At 37.1% G+C, this 18,444-nt stretch overlaps 1 protein-coding gene across 8 annotated transcripts in view; it reads right to left on the minus strand.

Moving 5' to 3' along the window:
* Window positions 1-18,444, minus strand: part of Cep170 (centrosomal protein 170) — a 104,218-nt gene that overhangs the window by 65,523 nt on the left and 20,251 nt on the right. For all 8 annotated transcript variants that reach the window (XM_045142349.1, XM_045142347.1, XM_045142346.1 and 5 more), the window contains exons 3-4: window positions 12,753-12,842; window positions 6,682-6,760 (exon numbers count right to left, since the gene is read on the minus strand). In XM_045142349.1, the coding sequence (XP_044998284.1) occupies window positions 6,682-6,760; window positions 12,753-12,842 (169 nt within the window). The remainder of the gene's footprint in view (window positions 1-6,681; window positions 6,761-12,752; window positions 12,843-18,444) is intronic.

Below are 18,444 nucleotides of genomic sequence, written 5' to 3' on the forward strand. Positions count from 1 at the left end.
GCTTGCATTTTTAAGTAGATCAAATAAATGAGACTAAAAGGAAAAAAAAATCGCTGTGCTCTTAACTAACTGGGTGGTGGTGCATGCCTGTAATCCCAGTGCTCCAGGCAGAGGAATCAGTTCAAAGCCTTGGTCAACAGTCTCAGCTACATAATGAGTATGTGTTGCAGGCCAGCCTGGGCTACATGCAATACTGTCCAACAACGACAACGACGACAAAAAGAATCATTCATATATATATATATATATATATATATATATATATATATATATATATTTTTTTTTTTTTTTTTTCCCCTGAGGTAGGGTCTCGCTCTAGCCCAGGCTGACTTGGAGTTCACTATGTAGTCTCAGGCTGACCTCAAACTCAAGGTGATCCTCCTACCTCTGCCTCCCTAGTGCTAGGAGTAAAGGTGTGAGCCAGCACGCCTGGCTCCAAAATGTCCTTCTGAACAACTAAGACGCAAGTTAGAACAATCTTTTCTGACAAATACCAAAAAATGAGATTCTTATGGGTTGAAGACATTATTGTCAGATACATGATAATATGTAAGTAAAATTAACTTATACAGGGATGAAAAAATATTTTTATGAATACGCAACTTAAAAAGTATAAGGAGGTGGGCTGGAGAAGATGGCTTAGTGGTTAAGGTGTTTGCCTCCAAAGCCAAAGGATCCTGGCTTGATTCTCCAGAACCCACGTAAGCCAGATGCACAAGGAGGTGCATGCGCCAAGAGTTTGTTTGCAGTGGCTGGAGGCCCTGGTGTGCCCATTCTCTATCTCTCTCTCTCACTCTGTACCTCTTTCTCTCTCTCTTGAAAATAAACTAATAAATAAAATAAATATAGGAAGGCTATGCTTAACAAAGCACAAACCATGCATCGATTTTAATTAGGTACTTCAATATATGGATATAGTATAAACTGGTTATACTCTCATCATGTTACGGCCTTTGGTCCCCAGTCATCTGACCCCTTTCCACTAAAGGTGTCATGAACCCACCAGTAGGTTTCTGTGTTGACAACACAGTAAATCTTCCCACCAAGTGGCTTGTACATTTTTTTTTTCTTCTGCACAATCTTCCAGAAGGTTATCTTTGTAGAGGACATATTAGATATCTCCTTTGGGTCAAACTTTCAACAGCCTCTTACTTTCTCCTTTAATGAATTCTGAGTTTCCTCAGTGTCTACGAGCATCAATTTACAAATGCTTCTCAGACAAGCAGTGACAGTAGCACTCATTTAATCCACCACTTCCTGTATAAAATTTTCTGGGCCCTAGCAGGTTGATAGGACTTGTCCAGTGTTAGGCACTAGGACTTCTCTTTTTGTTAATTTTATGGGTCTTAAGTCTCCCTGTTATTTATGGAAATCTGTAAAAAGGTCGGTTCTCTAACCAGTGACAGTAACATGGATCAAGAAATAGAAACTCTGGCAGTCATGTTCTTAAGGAAAGAAGGGAGAAGGTTAGACCCTCTTGCTAAAGACACATGTTGCTGACACAGAACATCAAGAGATCTGGCTAGAATTCAGAAGGAAGCCAATTCCCAGATGGTTAATCCATAGAGTGCTGGAAAGTGCTACAGGTCAACAATGTTGTGAGCAAGCAGGTGACACTGCTATACAAAAGCAACCAGCTTGACAAGACATACACACCTTTGCAATGGTGGCACCCAGCATTGCTGGGTAAGAAATGACATTCTGATTGGCTAGGAGATACACTCAGTGGAAAGGAAACCATAGCTGGAAGTGGTAACCAGGTCAGAATCCTAGAGACCAAGATCATGGTCTCCAACAACAAGCTCCCACTAGCTCTTGGCCCAAAAGGGCTACATCCATCAAAATCTCTCTAAATTAGCAATGCTTATCTTCTTTAACCTATGCTGATCTCACTCTCTGTTGGAGAATCTGTTTTTCTTTCTTAGAAGGCAGTGAGAATGAAGGACAACCAAAATTTATCAACAAGACAAGATAGCTGACTCCCTGGCAGGAGATGAACCATCCTTCCTGTATCAGCTAGGGCCCCGGTGAAAGCACAAAGGAACTGTCGAGTTGAGCAAGAGTGCTGCTTATATGGTGAGCATGACAACGTGTGCCAGGGTGATGGGGACAGTGAGGACACTCAACATGTATCATAGCACTCCAGAAGCTCCTGAGAGCTCCACACTGAAGTAGACTCAGAAAATACTCACCACGGCTCAGGGAATTTTGCAGAAGAGGGGCATGAAAGATTTTAAGAGCCACAGGTTGAGAGGGAATATCCAGAGGCATTGCCCACACCCACAATAACTGACTCCTGCTCTCGTAACTCATAACCCACAACCCCATGGGGAATACCAGCAATTTCACTACGAAGGGCCCTCAGTGGAATGGGGACGAGGAGGAGGGAAATGAAAATTCCTAAATTCTTGTTGGCTTCCACTACTGCTCTGGATTCAATTAGTAAATCAAGAAGTTCAAAATCAGCCTTCTGTTTTTAGACAAGATAAAATTAAAAGGAAACAGATTTATTCACCCACCTGAAACAATGAAATAATAAGGAAATAATTGTGTACCAGACAACTGCCATCAGGCTACCAAAGACAATGATCCTTAGAAGAGCAGCAATCAAGCAAGGTCCACTAACTGACCTAAGTTACCACTATGATTATTTTGAATCCGAATGACACTGCCAGGAGAAGTAATCCAGGCAGAGGCCAGGAGACTTTCAGAGCTGTGGAGGAAGTGAAGTCAAAAACAGACTGCACAGTGTGAAAACTATAGACCTACAGAGGGCTTCACTCAAATATTTAGTTGTGTATAAAGTGCATATGAGGAAACTATTCAGGGCTGGGGTAAGTTACCTGAAAGTACTAGAGGCAACAATGCTCAGTGTTCATATGGGATCAGAAGTTGAACCTATTTCCAACAGCCAGACTAAAACCTCATGATTCATGAGCCACTGGAGACTAGAGGTGAGTAAACTTTTTCTGCAAAGTGACAGACAGAAAACATTTCAGGAATTTCAGCCATATGATCTGTGTAGCAACTACTCAACTCTGCTACAGTGTGAGGAAAGTAGTCACAGAAATATGTAAATCAGTGGACACAACTGTGTTCCAAGACTGAGTCCAGATTAGATCAATGCATTTGCTGATCCTTTTCTCAGAAATAGGTCTTCTTGCATTAATAGAGCAATTAGGCTGGACTAATCTTAGATACCTAACAAACCCTTAAAAACATCTTAAGGTGATAAAATTGTTTCCAAATTACTTGAGGCCCAGAGTAAAGCTCAAAGATTTTTAGGAATATAGAACTATGTCTACAACACCCATCCAATGTCAGCTATATAATGTCAACTGAAATCAACTGAGCTAATACAAATATTTAATAAAATCTTTAAGAAAATTGTTATAACTGTGTCATATGTTCAAAAAGTTGAAGCTTGAAAATCAAGTCCAAATTCAACTTCTTTAGATGAAATTACATTGTATGAAATCAAGTCTCAGTGAGGTCTTCACAGTTTATTTCCTGAGGTAGGGTTTTGCTGTAGCTCAGGCTGACCTGGATTTTACTATGCAGTCTCAGGGTAACCTTGAACTCATGGCAATCCTCCTACCTTTGCCTCCCAAGTGCTGGGATTAAAGGCGTGCACCACCACACCCAGCTATGAACATTCTTTTAGTAAGTATAGCTTGTGTGCCACTCACCAAGAGTTCTTTATAGGCCCTTTTTACATTTTTTTCCCTTATGGAACCTATCAGCCTCTAAATCTGCCTGCTTGTGTGTGCTGTCAGCTTCCTTGAACTCCCCTAACGTATAAACTTTAGGACAATGATTGTAGAAATAGGCAAATAGATATATACAAATATGTTTATATTAAATATATGCACACACATACATGTACAATACATAAAGTATATATAGTGAAATACATACATATATTTTGACTGTGTTCAGACTACTGGAACTATACCTAGCAAATAGGAAATTTAATAATATGAAATGGACTTGGGCTTCCTAATATCACATTCTTGGACACTGGAAGAATGAACAAAAGTTATATGGATTTTTTGGTGTTGCTATCATTAAGAAAATTTTGTTATTTCATTGAGTTCATGTCTTTTGAAATTTACCTACACAGAAAAAAAAAAAAAAAAAAACCCCTGGGGCTGGAGAGATGGTTTAGTTGTTAAGATGCTCGCCTGAGAAGCCTCAGGACGCCGGTTCAATTCCCCAGAACCCATGTAAGCTAGATGCACATAGTGGCACATAGGTTTTTGTGGGTGGGAGTTTGTTTGCAGTGGCTAGAGGCCCTGGTGCACCCATTCTCTAATAAATAAATAAATAATTTATTTATTTTTAAAAATGAAAAACACTTATGGTAGACAAATTACATGATGAAGTTGTAGTCTCTACCTATGTTAAAATTTTTCCTTCTAAGGCAGCAGTGTAGAGCTTTCCACTCTACAGCACACAACTTGTGTAGAGGCTATTAAAATTAAGCTGAATACATAAATAAGTAAATAAAATAAATAAAGCATGAATAAAGCATGACAATCTCCTGTGTAGCAAAGCTAATACAGAGACAAATATGTGTGACACAAAGTATTTTTACAACTTTATTCTAAGTAATACAACCTCTACCACAGTAAGAGTCCAGTGTTCATAGGCTCAGAATCGCAGGCAACATGAAAAGTTAAATCAAAATATTAAAACTAAATGTTTCACTTGGGCTTCTTAAAAGCAGTTCTCAGGCAATACTGATTAAACATCTTTCAGGAAGTCTTCTGTAATAATTAATTTGGCCTAGCCTATTTTAGAAAAATGGATTTATCCCTCTTCTTTTTCTTTTGAACACTGTGAAGGTCTATAATGATTATCAATTCAACAGGACCTGGAATCAGGTAGGAAACCATCAGTCTCTGGCTCTGGGCATGTGTGTAAGAGGTTATCCTGTGGGCAACATCATTCTATGGGCTGGGGTCTAAGACTGTATATAAAGAAGACATTTGGCTGAGCAGCAGCATTTCTCTCTGTCTTACTTCCTCACTGTGTTGAATGTGACCAGTTGCTTCATGCTCCTGCTGATCTGCCTTCCCTGCGTTATGGACTGTGACCTCTTACTGCAAGCAGAAGTAAATCTTTCCTCCCTAAAGTTGACTCTTGCCAGGCACTTGGTCATAGCAAAGGGAGAGCAATGAATTTACACACCACTCTTAGGCAACCTTCCTGCGTCAGCTTCCAGGGTAGCAGGGACTACATGTGTACTGCTGGAACCTGCTACCTTGTTCCTTTTTCCCTTAAAGCTAATAAAAGTTTTATTAAAATATAAATTTCTTAGTTTTCTCATTTTGAGATAGATCATGGCAAATGAGTTACAGAGTGCTGAAATGCAAAATTCACTTCCTTTTCTGAAAAAACTTAAGCAGGTTAAAGATGACTTCGTTAAATGGTTTATGTGATACATATTTTAAAGGCTTAGAATATATAATAAGACTATATAATAAAAAAGTATTCATTATTTGACTTTTTATATATTTCTTTGGCTTTTCAAGTGCAAACATTGTAAAATGTGCCATGAAAACTCTTTATAACCTAAGCTTTAAACTTTCAGTTTTCCTAACTTGTAGGTTTTTGTCACAATTTTATTGTGTTAGTACATATACTCTGAGTACTAATATTACTTGAGACTAATTTCTCTGCTAAAGTGATGAGGCCACCAGACTTTCAATAATTACCATATATATATATATTTTTAATCAAAGATCAGGTAAATGTAATAATTTTAAAAATTAAAACTCAAGAAAAAATTTCAGGATATAGGGAATACCTGTATTTTAATTATTTTACTAAACTTCTTACCTTGTACAAACAAAAACATTTAAAATTTCTCTTTATTTATTTTAAGCAGGGTTTTAACTCAAGCCCAGGCTGACTTGGAACTCATGTTGTAGCCTAGTGTGGCATCAGACTCAAGGTGATTCTCCTACCTCAACCTCCTGAAGTGCTGGGATTAAAGGCTTGTGCTCCTTTGGCCAATAAATTAATTATTCTTTAATCACATTTCTTCCTTTCTCTAGGGTTTCTTTATGCTACCCAATATAGTACAATATAATCATATCCCTGCTCAGTTATTAGACTGAGTTATAAATGCAAGAATTCTAGATGTAAAATGTGCTTAATCACATTAACACTGGTCTCAAAGACATGACATTAAAAAGTTTGAATTAAGCAGGTAATAAATATTTGGTATACTAAAGAGAGTAAGGGCAAGGATGGTGCAAAAGTTAGGGTTCCATTCTTATAATCCACCCAGGTGGTTGATCTGTACTATCCTAATATATTTGAAAAGAATTTCTAGACTGGACAATAATTGCACACTCTGCTGGTTCTCTCCCCAGTTAGGCTTTACTACACAAGTCAATGCACAGCAGCCCTGCAGATTAACTGCAGCTGAAACCAAAGAGAAGAAATCAGCTGAGTCCATCCAACTTTGCCAAGATTATTTTTAGGAACAGACACAGTAACTAAACCAGTTCTTTAAAACATGTAGTATTTTAGTATGGGAAGGCATCCAACAGGCAGAGATTTCTAGTACATCTATATTGTGAAATCTTATGTATTAAGAAATTTTTCATTTATACCAGTATAAATATTTTTTAATAAATTTAATAAATGCACATAATTACATAAGGATATCATATCCAAATCTCAGCTTATCTTCAAGTTTCAATGTGATGTAAGTCTGTTCTGGAATCCTTATATCATTCACAAATGTCTATAAGAAAAAAAGGAAAAGCTTAGGTTATGCACAATGTATATTAATCCTCATATTCCAGACAAACAAATTCCAAAACACAACATATAAAAGTATATGGTCATATGTTGGGAATCTTAAGATGTGCCAATCATTCTATGGCCTGATAAATTATTTTATATTAAATCCTCCATCAGAAGTACTGATATCACACAAAGAACATGATGATGCCAAGTTGAATTTCAGCCCTTAAAATTGTTCCTAAAAAGGATGCCAAGATGGCTTAGCAGTTAAGGAGATTGCCTGAAAAGCCTAAGGATGAAGGTTTGATACCTCAGTACACACGTAATCTAGACGCCCAAGGTAGCATATGGGTCTGGAGTTCATTTGCAGGGGCTGGAGGTCCTGGTGTGCCCATTCTCTCTCTATCTACTTCTTCTTTCTCTCTCTCTCTCTCCCCCTCCACTCCCCCTTTTCTCAAATAAATACATAAGTAAAAATTTTAAAGAAAAAAAATGCGAAGAAAAGCTCTTAATTTGAAGCTGGCAAACTGTACAGAGTAAAGTACTTAACTATGATAGCACCAGTGGTTATTGGATCCAAGTGTAGCTTTGATGGAAAACTTTCAAAGTGAGGGCTGATATTCTATCACTTTCTAGAGTCATTCTGAAGAACAAAAAGAAACTTCACTTTTATAAAAAGGACTATCAACTTCTATTTTACAATTGCTATAGGGGTCCTTTCAATTCTTTTATGAATTTAAGACACACTGTGGGATTCTAGAAAATGGATCTTTGCTGCTATATATTGAAATTCTTCTGTTTCCTTATGATGTTTTCTTTTTCTTTTATTTGTAACTGCTGCAAATGACCAAAAAAAAAAAAAAAAAAAAAAAAAAGAAGAGAAAAAAGGCAAAAGAATAGCAGAATTCCTTAGAACATCATTGTCCAACAGAAATATATTGCAAGCAATAAATTAGGCAATATACACTACTAAATTTTTTAGTGGGCATGTAATGAGGCAAATGTGGTTTTGATAATGCATTTTGAATTTAATTCAGCATATCCAAAATTCTACCATTCAAATAATATCTATAAAAAAATCAAAAGAATATTTCTCTACTTCATCCTAAAGTTTTAGAATTTAGACTAGTTACATTTCAAATATTTAATAGCCACCTATGGCTAATGGCTACTGTTGTGCTAGAAATTATCAGTGTACCATCCTTCCATTTTCTTATTGCAATGCTTAAAATACTGCATCAGCTTTCCAAGAAAACATGAAAGACATCTAGACATACTATCTTTTTTTTTTTGTAATTTTAATTAAGCTTTCAGACACAGCACAGTTGAAACTTCTTGGATTTCTGATTAATGTCCACAGCAATAAGAGAAGAAGACAAACAGGAAGATATTTCTCCATTTTAAAATGAATACAGAGACAGACAGCTGCACTCTAGAATATAATAATGATAAAGTGAAAACAGAGGCAACATTATCAGGCCAGGAATCTTCCAGAATCAACGAGAAAAGAAAGCTTCCAAGGAGAAAGAGAAAACAAAGTCAATATTTTTTAAATATAAAATGTAATAGTAATTCCTAGAAAGAACCTAAATAATTTTGTATTTAAGATAATGTTGGAAGTATTCTTTTGAAAACCATCTTTTTTTTGAGGTAGGGCCTCACTCTTGCCCAGGCTGAGCTGGAACTCACTCTGTAGTCCCAGGCTGGCTTTGAACTCACAGAAATTCAGAATTCCAATTTCCTGAGTGCTGAGGTTAAATGCATGTGCCACCATGTTTGGTACTGAAGTTCATAACCCAATGCTTATTCAGTACAATTTATAAGTAGATAAATGCTCAAGGCCAATTATCTTATACACAATGACTAGAAGGAAAAAGATGATGCAGAAATAACAGTATTGTGTTGGCCTTCTACTTGTTTTAAGTTATATTCAAAACTAAATGTTTTGCATGAAGATGGTTATCACAAAATTATATGCCTCAGCTTATAAGTAAATGCTATTTTGACCCTCATTCTAGAGCATAAAGGACCAGAAGTATGGCTAGACTTGACATTCACTTAACAGTTAGCTGCATCCAAAGAACATGACCCATTTCATCAATCCCTTTGAAAATCAGAAGGTATGGAATAAAAGTTTGAGTTCATCAGGTGCAATTCTTACTTGGTTTCAAACTGTTTCTGTATCTTTTCTCGCCATTTCTATCAATTGTTTGTAAAGACTTGGAAAATATATATCAAATAAAAGGGTCAATTAGACACAGATAAATGGTCAAGAGTGATAAGTAGTTTTCCTTGCATTTTTGAAGTTTAGAGGCCAGAATCTTCTAGAATTATGAAACATAGAAAAAATGTCATACTTCATGCAGTAAACATGTTAAGTATTCAACAGATTTCTTTGGTAAATTGGAAACTTTAAAGGTTGCTCTGCTCTCCCCTTTTGAATTCTTATTTTTCCCACTCTACTCTACGTGGATAACCATAAAGTATTTCAGCAGGTTACTACTATAAGTAAGAAGCTTACGTGGGTCCTGAACGATACAAACTACATATATAAAAAGATTCTGTTAGTATGGTCACACTCTCAGATTCCTTTTCTAACTAGTTCTTGTAATATGATATAAAATGAGTTTACAAATTAGAAAACATCAGAATCTTAATTGCTAAAAGTCTAGATCACCGTAGTAGCATGATTTCCAGGCAATCCTAAATCACAAGCTTCCACTACACTGTGCAGGGATGTTACAACATCACAAAAGGACATCCACAGACTTCTGGAACTTATAAACTCCATTTTAATCCTACAATTAAGCATTTCACACTGTTTAAAATTTATGTTTAGGGCTGGAGAGATGGCTTAGCGGTTAAGCACTTGCCTGCGAAACCTAAGGAGCCAGGTTCGAGGCTCAATTCCCCAGGACCCACCTTAGCCAGATGCAAAAGGGGGCACACACATCTGGAGTTTGTTTGCAGTGGCTGAAGGCCCTGGTGCGCCCATTCTTTCTCTCTCTCTCTCTCTCTCTCTCTCTCTCTCTCTCTCTGCCTTTCTTGCTCTTTCTGTTGCTGTCAAATAAATAAATAAAAATAAACAAAAAAATGTTTAAATTAAAAAATTTATGTCTAAGCTAACCAGAATAGAGTATATAAAATAGACTAGCTGAGGAAAATGAAGTAACAGAATATAAGAAGTTCAGCATGAATATAAACAATAAGGAACAGCTGTCTAAGATGAATGCCATAGTTCTGACTCAATTTTATTTAAAACTGTCTCAACCAAAAATAACACATTTAGGGCTGGAAAGATGGCTTAGTGGTTAAGGCATTTGCCTGCAGAGCCATAGAACCCAGTTTCAATTCCCCAGGACCCACGTAAGCCAGATGCACAAGGGGGCACAATGCGTCTGGAGTTCGTTTGCAGTGGCTGGAGGCCATTCTCTCTCTCTCTCTCTCTTCTCTCTCTCTCTGCTTGCAAATAAATAAATAAAAACTGAAAAGATAAAAAAAGAGCCATGAGTGGTGGCACACTTCACAAAAAAAAAAAAAAAAAAAAACACACACATATTTAAGCAGGACATAGTGGCACATGCCTTTAATTCAAGCACTCAGGAGGCAGAGGTAGGAGGACTGTGTGAATTTGAGGCCACCCTGAGACTACAGAGCAAATTCCAGGTCAACCTAGGCAAGAGACCCTACCTGGAAAAACAAAACAAAACATTTGCTGAAAGCTTAAAGATGACCTATATGAATTACCTGCATGTAACATTTTTTGCTTTCTTAAATAATAAGCAACTATCCTGTGTCTAACATGTCTTAGATACTTTTCATCATTATGGAACATATTGAATGACTCTTACAGGAAATAGTTCAGACTCTAATTTTCAGCCATAAAAGTACAAGTAAAAACAATCTGAAAGAAAATAGTTTTGTTAGGAATTACAAAAAAGAAATTTCTAAATTGTAGGAAGCAAAAAAGTCAAAGTAAATCAAATATGAAGGGTGGTTAACAAATAGTTGGTAGAAAGAAAAATCAGCTTCATTTTTATGTCAGTTTTATTTGATCACACATCTACCTTTGTCTGTGGAGATCAATGAGGCAAGCAACAATCAAGATCCCAAACTAAAAAGGGTAATGTTGGAGCGCCAATTCAAGTGCCTCAACTACAAATCCCTTCCACAGCCAGGCTAGGTGCCTGGGCTAAACCAGTTCCTGAAACTCCTCCACTGAAGAGCCTGTGGTGGTTTAAGTCACGTGTCCCCCATAAACTCAGGTGTTCTGAGTGCCACATTCGCAGCTGATGGAGATTTGGAAATTAACATCTCTTGGAGGCAGTGTACTGTTGGGAGCAGACTTATGGGTGTTACAGCCCTTGCTAGTGTTTGGCACACTCTCCTGTAATCCTGTTGTTCACTTTATGTTGGCCAGGGCATGATGTCCATCCTCTGCTCATGCCATCACTTGCCCCTCCAACATGGAGCTTCCCCTCAAGACTGTAAACCAAAATAAACCTATTTTTCCCCCCAAAAGCTTCTCTTGGTTGGGGAATTTCTGCCAGCAACGCAAACCTGACTGCAACAAATGAAAACACAGAAGAATACAAAGCACATAAGTCCCTACCCAAATTGCAAACAACTCAATTGTATAATTGTGGTATACAATCATATACCCAACATATTGCATAGATGCCCGAGAAAACACTACAGTGGCAACAAACACAATCCCTACTTCAACCACAGTGCCTACCTCCCTTCTTCCCTAACCCTTCCTTTCATATCTTCTCGTGAGGAGCACACACATCCTGCCACTCTACACTGGTCTGCTGCTGGCAGGAACTCCAGTGTGAACAAGGGACATAAAGGAGCCGGGTCCCAGACTGCAGGGCCGCAGCAGAGCAGTAAGTCAGACTAGGATGGCAGGGAGAGGTTAAGCGCTCAGTGGAAGGAGAGGGCGGAAGAACTGAAGGCAGTAAGGTCCTCACAGCACCAGAAACTTCAGCAGATTTGCAGGAAGCTGGTTCACTAAAACATTTGCAACACAAACCAGTTTCAGCTTTCTCTGTCTGATTTTAATTTCATTTCTCATGGCAGTAAAATATATTTATGTCCCTTGGGAGACATATGTTGGGATAGGGTGAAAAGGGAATAGGAGTAGAAGTGATATTTTCAAGTTGACTTTAGTTGGTGAGTGTTATTTAAAATGTAACAGTATATTTACTGAAAAGCATATAGGGTAATGGGTACCAAATATGTCTTGGTTGTAATTTTTTGTTTTTAAATCATAATAGCAGTAACAATTATTGGATGCTTACTATACACTGTTCTAAATGATAAAAAAGTTATTAATTTATTTTATAACAAACTACAAGGCATCATATTATTTCTACTTTTAAAAATTGAGAAACAACATGTATGGAGGTTGTGAATAAAACTTCTAAAAACTGTGGAAACAGATTAAGCAATTGCTTCAAGGTTACATCATTAGTAAGAATTACGCAAAATTTTCTTAAAAGTGTAAAGTCAAAGAAGCAAAAATGAACACTGGTGTTGAAAGCAATGCATTCATTGAAGTAAATTGTTGTTTCCTTTTGTTTTTAACCACAGATGACCCCAACTCATCCTTCCAACTTGATTTTCTCAAAGTGAACTCACATTTTCTCTATGCCCAAGAGTACCTTTTTCATTCTTATAGTTATGGCTTATTTTCCCATAAAAATTAGTTACACGGTGAGGCCAAACTTAAGTCTCATATCCTTAAAGAAGTCTTTCCTAGAGATCATATCAATTAATACTTTTCTTAATTCCTGTACCTATTGCTTAGCTTCTTCAACAATATTTAATCATGTGGCTTCAAAATGCTATGCATCTAGTAAGAATTTAAACGTTAAATACAAACTACAGAAAGGAAATATAAAAGAAGTAGGGAATTTAACTTGTCTTAACTAAACAAAAAAATATTCAAATAAAATAAATAAATAAATATAAACTTGTAGACTTACCCCATTTAGGCTGCCCAAATCTTTCACCAAATGTTCATCCGTAGAAGTATCATAATTGATTACAGCATGTTGCTTATCAACACTACGAGACTAGAAGAAGTTTTTTCAAGTCAGTAAGTATAAATATAGTGTCACATGAGATAAAATTTAAATTTGATTCAAATTGTGCTACTTAATATATGACACAAATTTGGCATCACTGTCTAAAGAGTAAAGGAGCCAAGCTTTCAAAGTATTCTTTCCACTAATGACTTAACTCTGAATTAAACTAGTTGCTTTTGTTGAATGCACAAATTATAATCTTTAAAATTTAAGACTGCCACACTGAAATCAAGTGAATTATATTTTATATATCTAATTGTAAAAAGAATTTATCCTGTAAGATTTTCTTTACTACTGAAACTTCCACAAATTGCATAAGAAATCCAAAGACTAAAGAGGAAAGGGACATAATATGTTTCTGAACAAAATTATCTTCACTTAAAATGTGGATTTTAAAAATATTTTATTTATTTATTTGAGAGAGAGAAAGAGGCAGAGAGGGGGGTGGTGCACCAGGGCCTCCTGCCCTGCAGATGAACTCCAGACACGTGCGCCCCCTGTGCATCTGGCTGACGTGGGTCCTGTGGAATCGAACCGGGATCCTTTGGCTTTGTAGGCAAATGCCTTAACTGCTAAGCCATCTCTCCAGCACCAAAATGTGGATTTTAAAATTGGAATTTTAGGCAAGTTCTAACAGGAAAAGAGTCAAAATAGAAATCACAATGACAACCTGTGCTGTTAATTTTTTTTTTTTACACTGAGGATGTGGTTCGATGGTAGACTGCTTACAAGCACAGGCTCAGGTTCCATCTCTAATACTGTCAAATAAAATTACTGTTAAGTATTTTCAAAAGTGTGTATTTTTTCACTTCCCCCTTTCTCTATCTTTTTCTGTTCCTCTCTCTCCCCCTCAACTGCTTAGTCAGTGAGCTGACTGCAGATAAAACAACCTATAAGATAAAATTATAAGCCTGTGGAAATTGTTATTGAAAGAAGTAACAATATAAGTATAACCATAGGAAGGAAGAAATACTGAGAATCACTGAATCTGAACGTCATAATCATTCATTGCAGGATAATTATGTGAACCATGGTAGGTAAGAAAAGGTGTCAAAATTTGGAAGGAAAAATAAATTCATCACTTCACTTACAAATATGTTGAACAAACAAAACCCAATCTCCTTTTAGTTTAATCAGTGTACAAACTGTCACCCTGAGACATAAAAAGATAAGCAAACACAGAACTTCCAGGAATAGAAATCACCACTGGAGCCATCTATGGGTAAGAAGCTTAAAACTTAAGTGATTACTTGTTGGAGTCTTGAGTGTGGACCAGACTGAAATACAAAACTTCTGAAGCCCCATGAGCTTCTCAATGTGAAACAACCCCATGACCCCAACAGGGTGACATGGAAGACGTACACAGAAGATTTTGTTCTACTAATCAAAATACTGTGTTCGACTAACAATCATTTTACCAGATTCTAATAGACTGATAAAGGAGAATGGAAATACTACATACACCCAGTCTTTTCTCCATAACCTTATCTTCTTAATGGAGCAGAAGGAGAAAAATAAAACAAATCCCCAGGAAGTAACTGATTCTTACTAACATTACAACCCCAGTGAAAGTGGGAATAGCAGTCAATTAAACACTACTTTCTGTGATGCTTCCTATCAATTGTCAACTTGACAGGATCTATAATCTCCTAGGAAACAAATCTCTGTGAGGGAGTTTTAGATCAGGTTAACTGAGTTGTGAAAACCTCCCCTGACAATGGCCACACTATTCTATAGGCTAGGATCTCAGTCTGAATAAAAAGATAAAAGCAAGCTGCAGCATCCATCCCTCTCTGCTTCCTGTCTGAAGACTGATGGTGGCCAGCTGCTTCCTGTTCCTGCAACCATGCCTTCCCTGCCAAAATGGATGGTATCCCCTCCAATTGTAAGCCAATGTAAGTCCTTCCTCCCTTCCAAAGATTGTTCACAAAAGCAAGTAATAAATAAATGAGATTATATCAAACTAATGCTTCTTCATAACAAAGAAAATAAACAACAAAATAAAAACAGTAGCCTATATAGATTAAGAAAAACTTCAAACCGTAACTCTGTTAAGGAATTAATATCCTAAACTTATTAAAGATTCAATATTAGAAAAATTAAAGCTTGGCAAGATACACCAAATATATATTTCTGCAAATAAACAAAGATGGTCAGGTAGTATACATGGGTCCTGGAAAACATGCCTCACTCAAGCATCCAATCTAAGGAGCAGATCTCCAAGGAGCACATCCATGGTGGAATTCAAACAAACCTCTGATGATATACAACAGGATCATTTCTAGAAATTACTCCATGAACAGTGGATACTAAATGGAAAAGTAAAACAAAACACCCAAACCACCCCTAAACTTTGGTTTGTCATGGTGTCAGCTCTGCAGCCTGCAATGAAGTTCCTAAATGCCACACTGGACGAACTACTTTCAAAAGAATGCCGGTGTTAGTTTTTACATGACAGTGAAACTGGTTGGGCTTCTATTTATGGAAAGAATGATTTTTTTTTTTAACTTTCATATAAGGAAGTGAAAACATTAACTGCTGTAAATCTTCAAACAAATACTAGATCATACTGATTTATTATTTTGATCAGAAAAAATCAAAATGCTGCATTTTTGCATTCACCCATTTACATGGCAGCCTCAGCTCAAAACTATCTAAGAAATACATGTTGTAAAATATAAGGAAATGAAAGTGGGCAGTAGGATAGAAAGATAATGCCCAACATTAATCATCGAGGACAGGGAAATCAAAACAACTATGAGAAGATGGATGTGGTAGCACTTGAGAGGTTCAAGGCTCTATGGGGCACGTCACGAAATGCACAAAAAAATGAGTAAACTAGATCAGAAACAATCTCCCACCCATTTATTTCTATCATCAGACAAAGCTAATGATAAAGCTAGCAAGGTTATCTAGAAGAAGGCATTTTGTACCCTTTGAGTATACAACCAAAAGAAATGAAATCTACCTCACAAAAACAACAGTAAAGTTATGGGACCAACCAGGTGTTCACTGATAAAGGATTGGATTTAAAAAACCTGTGGTACATATATGCAATGCAATATTATTTGGCCCTAAAAAGGAATGATACTTTGCCATTTTTCACACAAAAATAATGAACCTGTAGGAGATGCTAACTGAAATAAACCAGATGTAGAAGATAAATATTGGGCTGGGGAGATGGGTTCATGGTTGAAGGTCCTTGCTTGCAAAGTCTGCTGGCCCTGGTATGATTCCCCTGCACTCATATAAAGCTGGAAATAAAGTGGCACATGCATCTGAAGTTCATTAGTAGTGGAATGAAAACCTTGGTATGCATGTGCATGCATGCATGCATAAATAAATAAATAAACAAATAAATAAAAATTTAAAACCACTTGTGAAAAAAACTTGCATCTTTATAGAATGGATACAAACTTAAAAAACCAGCAAAATGTGTTTACTGGTATAACAGTGGCAGGTCAGTTATGGGGATAACCAACAGCTCCCTAAATAGACTTCAAAGCTGCTCCATATGTGGCAAAAATCCATCTGGTACAGTTCTTTGGCTGAATGAATATGCTCTATATGGTTATGTTTATACCTATAGATTAGGGCTGTCCTCACTTTTAGCTAGAGAAGCCTCTTTGTAGAGATGGTGGTTAATCCTGCAGATCTAAAACTAAACAAGGACATGAAAAAAAGACAGTCCAATGTCTACCACCAGACACAAGACATCCCTATCACAACGACCAGGCAGGGAACATTGCAGAGATGGTTGTACAAAGAAAGTTAGTGCTGCTTTCGGTAACAGCCAGAGAAGCTTCTCTCTAGATATGGTGGTAGATACTGAGGAGACTAAAAACTCATCCAACTAAAAATAGAAAGACTGCTAAGAGATCAGCACTAACTTTTTCAGGAATCTAAGAGCCACAGGGTGGGAAGGAGTTCTTTGGGACACTGTCTTCAGGATATGAACTGACAGGAAGATTTATGATCTCACAGTGGGTGGCATTACTCCAAGATCTTGCACGATACTGAACCATGAACAATTTGCAGTAGAAGATGGAGGAGGACAAAAAGAATGAGACATCTATAGAGAAGAACTACTTGGAAGGAGGAAGAGCTTAGAGGAGGACAAATAGAGCAATAGGAGGGGATCATGATCAAATTATATTGTGCTCTATATTAAAATCCTCAATAAAAACAAAAAGACAACCAGATGTGGTGGTGTACACCTATAATCCAAACACTCCAGAGGGAAAGGCAGAGCTGCTAAATTTCAGCCTAGGCTACATAGCAAGAACTTGACTCAAAACAGTAGAAAAGGAAACAGAAAACACACAAAAACAGAGAATAGTTGTTAGTATGAGTTAGGTAGAAATGGAGGGGACACACATCAGAAGACCAAACATAGAAGAAAGAAAGCAGAATGAAGAAGTCTAAAGATACAGGTTATAAAATTATATTGGACCAGGTGTGGTGGCACATGCCTTTAATTCCAGCACTTGGGAGGCTGAGGTAGGATAGCAGGATCACAGTGAGTTGGGGGTCAACCTTGGGTTACACAGTGAACTCTAGGAGTTCAACCTGGGCTACAGTGAGACTCTACCTCAAAAATAGTTAAATAAATAAACAAACAAATAAAATTATACTGTGTAGGGATTCATGCCAAATGAGGTATTAGCTGTTCTTATTACAAGAACAGAAAGAGAGGCTATATGAAATGCTAAATGTTAATTTGCTTAATACAGTAACCTTTTTACTATCTCTATGGATTCTTCCTGATCACATTGTATATTGTACTTTTAAAAAATATTTATTTGTGCAGAGTGTGGTGGTACATGCCTTTAATCTCAGCACTTGGAAGGCAGAGGTAGGAGGACCACTGTGAGTATGAGGCCACCCTGAGACTACATAGTGAGTTCCAGGTCAGCCTGGGCTACAGCGTGGCTCTACCTTCAACATCAACTATATATCTATATATCTATATCTATACATATATATATTTTAAAACTGGCGCATGTGCACGTGCACGTGCGCACACGTGCACACACACATACACAGATGGGGGGGGGGAGAGAAATGGACACACCAGGGCCTCTAGCCACTGCAAATGAACTCCAGACACATGTGCCATTCTGTGCATCCAGCTTTACGTGGGTACTAGGGAATCAAACCCAGGTTGTTAGCCTTTGCAGACAAATGCCTTAATAGCTGAGCCACTACTCCAACCTGTATATTCTGTTTTAAAAATACTCAATTTATTTGCAAGAGACACAAAGAGAACATGACAGACAGGTGAACAGAGAGACTTTGGGTGGGCCAAATAACTTTTCACTGCAAACGACCTTCAGGCATACATATCACTTTGTGCATTTAGCTTTATGTGGGTACCAGAGAACTGAACTGGGGCTGGCAGACTTTGCAAGCAAGCACCTTTAAATTCTGAGCCATCTTCCCAGCCTGATATTGTATAATCTAAAATATAAAATATGTACTTGTTTTTTAAATAACCAACAATCTTTAATTATAGTCAAACTATAGTAGATAGTACACTGAATGTCTCTTAAATAAATCAGTGATGCTAAATTCAGTATTACTGAAGTAT

Source organism: Jaculus jaculus, chromosome 1 (genome assembly GCF_020740685.1).
Source record: "Jaculus jaculus isolate mJacJac1 chromosome 1, mJacJac1.mat.Y.cur, whole genome shotgun sequence".
In the NCBI taxonomy this organism is placed as follows: Eukaryota; Metazoa; Chordata; class Mammalia; order Rodentia; family Dipodidae; genus Jaculus; species Jaculus jaculus.